This window comes from Apteryx rowi, unplaced genomic scaffold (assembly GCF_003343035.1).
Source record: "Apteryx rowi isolate R43461 unplaced genomic scaffold, aptRow1 scaffold_262, whole genome shotgun sequence".
In the NCBI taxonomy this organism is placed as follows: Eukaryota; Metazoa; Chordata; class Aves; order Apterygiformes; family Apterygidae; genus Apteryx; species Apteryx rowi.
The window spans coordinates 791,405-802,506 of NW_020448997.1; the positions used below are offsets into that span (position 1 = coordinate 791,405).

Below are 11,102 nucleotides of genomic sequence, written 5' to 3' on the forward strand. Positions count from 1 at the left end.
ATGGAGAACTGACTGAAGCTATTTTTTTTTATTTTTATACTATTGACCTTCAATCTCATCTGATTTTTTTCAGTGCTTCTAACAAAGCACTGTTTTCACTAAGCAGGGATAAGATGATCTCTGCTTAGGTGGGTAACACTGCCCTAGAGAAACTGGTCAGACACTGAGCGCTCAACCTTGAGAAGCAACGACAGAAGCTAARGAAGGGCCTGGGCTGGGGAACCCAGCAGCATCTCAGGAAATAGCCCTGGCTGGCTATGGAGCAGTAGGGTGCAAGTAACTGATGGGAATAAGGCACAGACACCTATTGGTGCAGGCAGGAATGGGGCAGGGTTCTGGGTGGAGAGGTCTCGAGAAGCGATGGAGTCACGGCACATGGTGGGCAGCTTCCAGACGACACCGCAGTGCGCCTGTCAGCGCAGGGTCCCGGTTACAGCCTCCACAGAGGTACCAGCTGGCTCAGGCAAACCCCACCGTTCAGAAGCATGATACCACGTGTGTAACTGTAGGCACAAGTGCCAGCTTGGCACCATGCCCAGAACTTCGCATGCACGAAAGCCTCAGTCTCCATGTTTTGTGAACACAGGATAGCTTTGAAAGCAAGGCTTGTAAAAGGAAGTGTTTAAATCTGCTCAGGGCACAGCCATTATAGAAAACATTGAAAAACTGAAGTATTTTCTCACACTCGGAGGCGTGAGGTCAAAAATTCAATTGTTTTTCGGGCATTACCACAACAGAAATCAATACAACATGAATGAAAACAATACTTAAAGTTGTCTTGGAAAACTTCACCAAAATGCCTAAAGGGGTGCCCTGCTGGCACTTACATGTGAGCTGCTCTCCTCAGACGCCATTGGCTTGTTGATGCTGTTCACAAATTTGTTCACATGCTCAAAGTGCTTTGTCATCTCTGTTGCCAAAACCATATCAATAATGGCCTGGCGCAATGTCCGATAGTGATTTCTAGGAAAGAAAAATATTTCTTGCTCACAAGCTTGCCAGACAGAACTCTGCCCTTTCCTTGTCCCTTTCCAGAGAGCACTGCAAAACACGGCTTGGGGGCTGCAGCCACACGAGCAGCTTCCTTAAAAATTATGAACAGTCTGGGGCTGGAGGAATGGACTAAATCACTCCTCTAGTTCCTCCAGCCCTGAATTCCTGTACTGCCTTTATTCTGTTATTTTTACCTGATGAAAAGCAATTCCCTGAAGTCAAATAAAAATTACAATTCTATTTCAAAATGCTGTAATACTGGGACAATTTCTCCAGGAATGGCACCAACACATTTCCATTGTACTGCATGTTAGCGTTGAACTCTACTTAAAACTCAAAATTTTTCTTTTTAAAAAACAACAATGTTATGTGGGGTAGACAAATCCATTAGCTGTTAGTGTCAGGCCCTGATTCCTTTTCCTCCCACCCTGCCCCTGCACAAGCTACGCTGACACGATGGCAGCCCCCAGGTCATGGGTATGCAGAGGAGTAGGGGGCTGCTGTGTCTCCCACAGCTTCACCTCCCTCCCCTCAACATGTGACTGCAGCAGCGACAGTAAGCATGGGCTGCGCACAGGCACAGCACACAACACCTGGCTGCTTGAGTGACAAACATGCCCAAAAAGCCATTCCCTGGCTCCTGCAATGAGAAGGCAGTGCACCAGATGCAGCCTTGAGGCTTCCAATTGGACCGTGCCACTGTAATCCATAAAAGCATCTCTGTATGCTTCCAAACAATATAAAACATGCAATGCTACCAAATGCAGAGCATGGGGAAAAATTAAAGCCTTTTTAAAACTAATGTCTACATAGGTTTCGGGAAGAGGTTGCATATTAATTAATGTGCCTATTCAAATAGCATCTTCTGTACTGGAAAGTAGCTCTCAATCCCCATGAAACTAAACCCCCAAAATAACCAGTCCAACACTCCCCCCCTTCCCTTCCCTTCTACAGCAGACTCACCTATCAATATTCTTGAAAATGTTGCATTTGCTGTCTTTAGCTGTGAGCTGAAATGCCAGTGCTGTGTGGTGACTCTCTAATACAGCAGTATCATTGTAAAGGACAGCTAATTCACTGCCTGCATTGCACAGGAAAGAGTTGGTCCGTCCAGGGTGATCTACATCATGAATGGTGGCAGCTATTAATGCAGCCACCTCATCTAAATGGTCAAGGCTTCCCTACAGGAGAGAGAAAAATCATCATATGTCACAAAAATCAATAAAATCTGATCATTTCCATGTACCCATAACCATGCAAGTGTGTAAGCTTGAGTGCAGGGATCCTACCTCTTTGTAATCATTTTCCACTCACTGTGCAGCAAGATTACCCTCASTCAGGCCCTCCCACCCCATCCTCACCCAAACTCTGTTTCCTTAATGAAGCTTTTCACTGTGCCATCACCTAAGCAACAGCTCTACATTGCATCCTCTTGTAGGTGTCCTTCCACTTTGTGCGTTTGTCTGAATGAGACTCTGTATTCCTACAGAGCTTGTGCCTCTTGCAAAGCTTTATAAAGAACTAACAGTCAGTTACCAAAAGATAAAAAAGAAGCATTTTTTTCTATTGTTGCCAGTTACAAATATAAATTCCTTCCTCACATGAATGGGCTCTTTAGAGAAACTGGGTGGGCCTGCATGCATCACAGGAAAAGGCTTCAAGGGTAGAGCAACTTTATGAAGCCAGGACCATTATTTATATAAATATGTGACTTTTGAATGACAAATCTAAAATGGCAGTGCCATAGCTGCAGGTGTTCAGGCTGGCACCTGAGCAAACACACCGAAATCCTCACCCAAAGGACTCTTAGGTGATAGTTATACCTTAACTCTCTCCTTGCCAAGAAAGAACGCTGTTGCATGCAGGACATCAGCTGCATGCGTGGAGTTGTGGTAGGAGTTGGAGGAATGGTAGTTAGCTTCAATCATCTGCAGCCAGGCTCGTAGTGTTGCTTCTGAACAGTTTAAAAACTCAGCGACCCCAAACCGAGCAAAAACTTTTAGGCCCAAATAAACTAATGGCCTGGAAAATCATAGAAGAAAATTATACCATCATAAAACACAAAGTTCTGAAAGATGATGCCTTTCAACAGAGAAATCAACAACACCTTAAACGCATTAAATGCATAACATTCCTCTTCAGGACACCTTCTGAACACACTATTAAAAAAAAAAAGAGGGGGAATGGAAAAAAAATCTTACTTGCACATTTATAACCTCTAAAAAGCTTAGCCAACAAGGTTACAAATTATTACAATTTACCATCCTTTCAGACATTATTATAATGTTTTGCAGAAATGGCAAAGTTCCATTGCAGCATCACCAATTACTGTGATTTTATTTTAAACCTTTTGCTGCCTAACATAAAAATTTATTAAAAGCTTGGTTCTTGTGTCTTGTAATTATTTGTCAATCAATCAAAAATACATTTTTTCTGCAAAGAAGAAACAAACTTGAAACATGACCCAGGCACATTCCGAAGCCTAAAAAGCCACAAAACAAAGAGCCAAACATTTACTGTTTTAAATAACATTGTGACTTTATGGGGTCCAGACTCCTAACCCTGAATATTTAAAGCTGGTAATATACAAGGTATATTGATGTTTCTTGCAGAAGCTCTGAGCATCAGGTCACTATTTCATGTAAACTGTTCCAGCTTTAGCAGGACTGGATCTCTTTCTAGAAATGAGACAGGAGTCTGTCAGAGACAAAAAAAAAAGTTTGCACTGGGAGTACTAACAGGCAGCAGGTGAGAGAGAGAGAGAGAGAGAGTGTGCACGTGTGTGTGTGTGTGTGTGCGCGCGCATGTATGTTAATGTCTGAAATTGAACTTCTGAACTCTCAAGCAGAAGCCTGCAACTTGCTAGCCACACCTGGTACAGGCTGGACTAAACCAAAGTGGCACTTCCTGAATCCCTCAGTTAATAAAGAGACATGAGACAGAAGCACCACTTTGCAGGCTGATTGCGCGTCATCCTTCTCCACACAAACTATTTAAATTGGGAAAACCAGGGGCTTGGGATTCTGGAAAGAACTGGTGCTGAAAAAGAAGGTGCCCAAACAAAAGGGGTCTTGGAAAGAAAAAGGGGGCCTAGAAACAAGCAAGTGAAGCTCCTGGCTGGAGGAAGGATCCTGGGAGTGGGGGAAGATCCTGCAGATCTAAGCGCTGCATGGAGGTGAATGCTGGGGATGCCCAGGCACCTTGGCCAGTGAGGCCTGAGACTGGCAACTGCGAGCGGCTGCACAGCACAGATGGGCTTGACTTTGTGCCCAACTTTCCCAGACCACCAGTGATCTCCCTGCTGGGGAGGGAAGGTGGGTAATGCTGGCAGAGGGGAGCAAGTGCGTGAAATAAGCAAGTGTGGTAAAAGCTCTCATCTCAGTAGTTCTTAAATCCAGATCCACTACAGGTTGTCATTTATTTACAGTCTTGCCCGTGACAGAATCACATGTATCTGTCACAATTTTTGTTCCTGCAAGATGCCCTACAGAGCTCCTGAGCTGAGAAGAGCAATAACCAAAAGCCAACATCTACAAATTAAAACCAGACAAATGCAAATTCATAAAACAGACACCTTCTTTAAACAGACAAGGTGACTAACCTCTGGGACATAATACCAGAGAGCTGTTAGTCACCCCAGTTCCTTGCATCTTGGAATCAAAATCACTTTTCTCTCTGGATGACATGTTTATTTTTATGATCTGTATGAGACCAAATATACTGGTGCCTCCTTTCGTCACAGTCTTCAAAAATCTCAGGCTCTCTTGGCCCTTTAACTGGTTTGTCCCCCATCCCAATCTTCCAAGCCATAATCAAAAGCCGTAGCTGCCCCAGAGCTGCTTAAATCATGGGGGATGAAGTGAGTGGCTTGCTTTTTCCAGCAAGACTATTTGTGCAGGAGCAGAAAAAGGGGCACCTGTGGGACATCCAGAATGTAACACCACCAGTCCATGCCAAACAGTGTCACCTGGATAGAGTAGATGGGGTACAGACAAGCAAAAAATTGAAAAGGAAACAATTGTGAAGGGCTGTAGATGCTGTCAGGAAAGACAACAGTCTGCATGGGGTTCTTCAGTGCCTGTGCATGCATCCTGACCACAGTGTGTGTGTGGCTTGTATAAATGGGACAAGTAATATCAACACACACACGCACAAAAAAAAAAAGGAAGATTGCTCTCACAGATTTGCTATATCTTGCTTCAGTTCTTCCAGAGCAAAGCACTTTCTGCCACAGCACCTCAACAGCTTTATTAGAGGCACCCAGGGAAAGGGGTCCAGTACCTTTTATTTGTAACAGCCTCTAATTCAAAAATATTGAAGTCCCAGCTTTCTTCATTACCCAGGAGCTGCGCGATACAAGGTGGAACATCATTGATGGTAATTGGCACTGAAAGGTGACTATGGCTCAGGTTCATATCTGTTGAAATGGAATGTGAATTACAACACTTCTGGATTTTATTCCGCATGTAGAATTCAATTTAGAAAACAACTCTTTTTTCAAGACAAAATCTAGTTGGAAAAAATCTGTAAAAACCTACAGTATCTATGGTTTATATTATTATATGTTATTTGGACATACACCAAAAAGAACAAACAAATTGGTGATCATCTCTTTGAGTGAGAATTTAGTTATTTTTTAGTTTGATTTTCTGCATTTTAAAATGTGTTATTTTAATCATTTTAACCTGCTTCAACTCCGAAATAGACACAATCCAGCACTTGTTCTACAGTCACTTAGACAACCATTTCCAAAGATTTATGCCACACTGCAAACTAGCACAGCTCTCTACATCATCATCATCTGCAAATGAAGTAACACCGGTAAAGGGGAGTTTAAAATGGCAGCTTACTCTTAGAAAACACATACTCATTTCCTGACAGTCTTCTCAAGCCATCCTGAAATAAGCAAAGATGCAAGTTTTAGACAAACACAGTACACATGCATGATTAATTGTAAAAACACGACATGCATTTTCTCTTCAGGCACTGGGTATTGAGAACATTACTCCTACTGTAGTGTCATAAGCACCATCTTTGTTTTGAGGTCTTCCACTACACAACAAGAAGGTTGTAAATTCCAGCTGCGTCTTCTCTGATTTGGCAAGTTTGACAGAAGTGATAACTGCTTTCAACTGGACTCCAGAAAAGAGATCTGATACAGTCTACAGTGTACTGTACAGTGTACTGCCCTCCTTGCTCCTTTTATTGGTGTCTGCAGGACTTTGTCATTCACATTAACTAATACAATTTATTTTTCATTTTCTTTATATTAATTTGACACAGATCAGCTCAGTGTTCATCAAAAAACAAGGTAATCTATGATGAAATCTAATCTAATCTCTCTCTGTAAGGCAGTGTTGCTACTGTTAGGAAACTAAAGTTAGAACCTGAGGAAAGTAAAACTCAGTTTTACTGTTCTCACCTAATTGTTGGGTACAGCAGATGTAGAGCAATCCCTCTAATGCAGCATCTAAGCTCCTAGGGCTTCTAAAAAGTATCTCCTTGAGACAAAGCAGATTAGATGATACAGTTTCTAGTGGTATCCAAGTTCACTTATATATGAGGATGAAAGCATCCAGTGGACTAACACATTGCCATAATATACCTTACTACATCTTGGTGCTTATTGTTGGTAGAGAGGCCAAAATACTAAGCAGTGAAATTGTGATGAATTGCAACCTCTCCCTCCCACTGCTTGAAAACTTTTAGCCCAGAAGATCACTGAACAGTGATGCAGGACACTAGTAGCAGTGACTTTACTTTATTCTTTACTCATTTTACTTACAGTCATCAGACCTCCAACAAGATCACTTGTGTGAGGATCTTCATCTTTGGTACCTAGTTGAGGGGAGTAAAGTTCTGTTGTCCGCAAGATTTCCAGAACTCTGTCCAAGGCCTCTGCTACTGTGATGGGGCTGTTCTCCTGGGCAGCATTAATTATATTAATAACCTGAAAGCAGATTAGGGAGGTGGGTTAGGAAGAGTGAGTGCCACATTTTTCTTTTCTTATTACAAAATCTTACTGTTGGCAAAATCTTTATGTTATGCTACTTCCCACTTAGCAAGTCCTATGTAATTCCCCCTAACCCTCTGAGTACAACCATGAAAATGAAAATTTGTGCTTTGATTCCCAGCTACCCAGCTACTGTTTGTAACTGGCAAACTCCTATGAAGGGGCAGCAGAAGGGAGGGTGCAAAATATCTTAAGCAGTCCCAGATGGATGGACCAACAACTGGCCATGTCATAGTCCTTCAACATAGGCAGGGCTGCTCAGACCCAATCAAATAGTTCCTAGAGAATAAAAGGACTGCTGGACAGGATTCAGATATCCTGATATTGGATGTAAAGGCTTTATTTATTCAATATGGAAAGGAAGGGCAGAGAGCAGCAACAACCAGGCTATGGCTGAGGGAGAAAACGATGGCTCTTTCCTGCCTTCCACAATGCATCTCAGCTGCAAATCGGAAAATCAGCAATGACACAGCAGCACTAGGACTGAGAGGAATAAAGCCCCAGTGTCCTCTCTAGCAACCAGAAGCTGCTCTAGGGGTACTACAGACCTCCCTGCATGTATGTGAAGATCCTGAGGGTGAAAGAAAAGGAAAGGAACCAGTTGCTTTATCAGGCAGGTTGGTGCTTGGAGGCAAAGGGCTTGAAGATGGGAAGAGAAGATGGGGAGAAAAAAAATGACTTGTGGGTGGAAGATGGCAGGCACCCTGGTTTGTGGGAAGGGTGAGTAGGCAGCTGGTTTGGAACAGCAGAATTTGGGTAAAACATGTGGAGAAGAACAAGTACAGGAAAGTGGGTGACGGAATGTGGTGTAACAGCAGAGACTGTTGGAAGCACATGTCCTCCTGCACATGCACAGCCCAACAGAGTAGGGTCCTCTTCCTGCCACAAGCAGTGTAGCTGAACAAACATAGCAAGGTCACCCTTCCTCATGACTATGACTAGGAATGAGATGCAGAAAGTTGGAAGGAAAAAAGAAAATGAGGATTGATTTTAATTATTCTGTTAGATACAAGGTGCAGTATATATAATCCCTTGGCTGTAAATACTGCCATTAATGATGTATTTCCCTATAAGAGCAACTCTAAAATCCAAGTTTGTGGAGAAAGCAATGCTCAGGACTCACCTTTGTGATAGGAGCTTCTATTGTCATTGAGTGGATTCTTGCCATCGAAGAGTACCGACGGGTCTGCAAACTTGGGGCTGCCATTAAAGAGAGCACTGTTTACACGCTGCAGAGTGTAAATCATATGATGCCATTTCAAGTGTGCCAAACACTGTCATTAGGGAACAGCATGACAGAATCCAGGCTCGTCTCCTATTTCTCCCGTATGTCCCCTTCTGCCACTTCTCTCTTTACTGTTTCATTTCTCACAGTGGTACCTGTCTCCTTTGCAGCCACCTCTCACTTCCACTGTCAGTTTTTCTATCCATCCTTCACTCCAGCTATGCTCCTTCATGCCCAGCACTTGCCACTCTCCATTTGTTTGCAAATGGATCTCTGCATGCCATGGTTTGTCCTGTGAGAGTGTGTGCCCATCTCACCCCAGTGATGGCAGCTGCTCTAATGAAACCCATTACTGCTCCCTGTAAGCTGTCCTTCTTTCACTGTATACTGTGGCAAAAAGAAATCTCTGCCACCATCTCAGCCTGGCAGCCAACCACAAATGGGATCAGGAGCAGAAGTGCTGTTCTCAAGTAACCAGTAGCAATAGATTCCTTCATGTGCCACTGTCTACTGAAATCAAAACACTATCTATGGAGCACAAGCTGCAGCTTTCCAAGGCAGGTGGAACTGGTGCTTCACCATACGCTCCTTAAAACAAACACACACACACACACACACAGAATCACAGAATCACAGAATCACTGAGGTTGGAAGGGACCTCTGGAGATCATCTAGTCCAACCCCCCCTGCTCAAGCAGGATCACCTAGAGCACATTGCACAGGATTGCATCCAGGTGCGTTTTGAATATCTCCAGAGAAGGAGACTCCACAACCTCTCGGGGCAACCTGTTCCAGTGCTCTGTCACCCTCACAGTGAAAAAGTTTTTCCTCATGTTCAGATGGAACTGTCTGTGTTTCAGTTTGTGCCCGTTGCCTCGCGTCCTGTCGCTGGGCACCACTGAAAAGAGTCTGGTCCCATCCTCTCGACACCCTCCCTTCAGATACTTGTACACATTGATAAGATCTCCTCTCAGCCTTCTCTTCTCCAAGCTAAACAGGCCCAGCTCTCTCAGCCTTTCCTCATAAGAGAGATGCTCCAGTCCCCTAATCATCTTTGTGGCCCTTCACTGGACTTGCTCCAGTAGTGCCACATCCCTCTTGTACTGGGGAGCCCAGAACTGGACGCAGTACTCCAGATGTGGCCTCACCAGGGCTGAGTAGAGGGGGAGRATCACCTCCCTCCACCTGCTGGCAACACTCTTCCTGATGCACCCCAGGATGCCATTGGCCTTCTTGGCCACAAGGGCACATTGCTGCCTCATGCTTAACTTGGTGTCCACCAGCACTCCCAGGTCCTTCTCGGCAGAGCTGCTTTCCAGCAGGTCACACACTCACACACACACACACACACACACACACACACACCCTCTCTGCTGCAGCAAGCCCCTCCTCTCTGTAAAGGCACCATGCACTGCCATGCATCTTATAGTGACATGGATGCTCATGATGGGGCAATGATTTACAATTCAGAATAAAGAGATTTTTAAGAAGTTACAAGAAACTAGAGAAATCTCTGTTTAATCAGCTGCGAATCTGTCTGGCTCCCCTTTCACTCTGCATTTCTATTGCCTAGGGCAATTACATTATTTATTTCTAACCTTTCTTTTGATAGGTTTCTATTTTCTTACCATCACTACTTTGAGATGTTATTGACTTAACATCAATCGAGTCTTTTCTTCTGTTCTTGCATCTGAAGGAATAGGATTCTGTAAATACAAAACAAAAGCTTTAAAAATGTGTCTGTAATAAATACTTCTACAGCCTCCTCCATCCTAAAAATTACAAAGGTTAAATGATCTCAGCGTCACATAAGGCAGGGAAATATTGTAATGTCTACACTTCAGAACAAGGGACTGAGACATAAACTAAGTATCTATCAACTTATAGCAACTTGTCTAAAGTCACCTGGGAAGTTGTTTCTCAGGAAAGGCAAGACAATTTACTGAACAGCAGACTCACTTCACCTAACTTTAGCTGCCTAAAAGCAGCAGTCTTTCAGATTGTCTTTGTCTAAGGTAGTTGTCAAAGATGCCTCTAAATTAATGGGGACAGGCTGGGGCACAACCACAGTACAGTTCAGTCTACTTTAGGAGATGTCTAAGGTAGGTGGGTTGAATCCCTCCTGCAAATTCCTTTTGCGCTGCACTGACCACTGAACAAGTAAGTTTTCAGGATTATGTACCTTTAGCTGCCTAGAAATTTGGCTAAGTGAGAAAACTCCCACCTTGGAAGCCCAAGTACAAGAACTATTCTAGCCTCCTCATACTCAGACAGCTTTCGCTTTTTATTTCAATAATTATTTGTATTTTGAGTTTAAGACAAATCCAACACAATGACAAGGATTATTTATAATCTATTTAGTCACTGCCAAAATTAACTGCACACCAAGCTGTCATTCTTGGAACTGCCGTTTAGTGAAACAAGAGAAATCATCACACCCAGASAGATGCAAAAGCCAGATGAAACTTACTCATACAAATGCCTGGACAGATTCTCAATAAATAAGTTTCAATTGTCTCTAAAACCTTACAGTCTGCATGCTCTCTTATGTTTATAAAAACAACAATCCCAGATATCTATGCATCCCTTTGCAAGGGTCTCTAAAGTGCCTATTCCCAGACTATCTGAAATGTCACTCAAAGATCAGAGACCACAGAAAGCTTTCAAAAGGAGGTAACTATTGGCCTGTACACCAATGCACGCAGCTTGGGGAACAAACAGGAAGAACTAGAGATATGTGTGTGGTCGCAGGGCCATGATCTCATTGCCATTACAGAGACATGGTGGGATAGCTCGCATGACTGGAGTGCTGCCATGGATGGCTACGTGCTTTTTAGGAAAGACAGGCCAGGAAAGCGAGGTGGCGGAGTT

The 11,102-nt window shown here is 43.5% G+C and overlaps 1 protein-coding gene across 6 annotated transcripts in view; it reads right to left on the reverse strand.

The window, feature by feature from the left end:
• Positions 1-11,102, reverse strand: part of PDE8B (phosphodiesterase 8B) — a 91,986-nt gene that overhangs the window by 9,304 nt on the left and 71,580 nt on the right. For 5 of the 6 annotated variants that reach the window (XM_026067762.1, XM_026067761.1, XM_026067765.1 and 2 more), the window contains 8 exons: positions 9,860-9,937; positions 8,130-8,206; positions 6,779-6,943; positions 5,844-5,889; positions 5,275-5,410; positions 2,817-3,015; positions 1,957-2,174; positions 850-963 (listed from right to left, as the gene is read on the reverse strand). In XM_026067762.1, coding sequence (XP_025923547.1) covers positions 850-963; positions 1,957-2,174; positions 2,817-3,015; positions 5,275-5,410; positions 5,844-5,889; positions 6,779-6,943; positions 8,130-8,206; positions 9,860-9,937 — 1,033 coding nt within the window. The remainder of the gene's footprint in view (positions 1-849; positions 964-1,956; positions 2,175-2,816; positions 3,016-5,274; positions 5,411-5,843; positions 5,890-6,778; positions 6,944-8,129; positions 8,207-9,859; positions 9,938-11,102) is intronic. The other variant, XM_026067764.1, reaches the window with a different exon arrangement.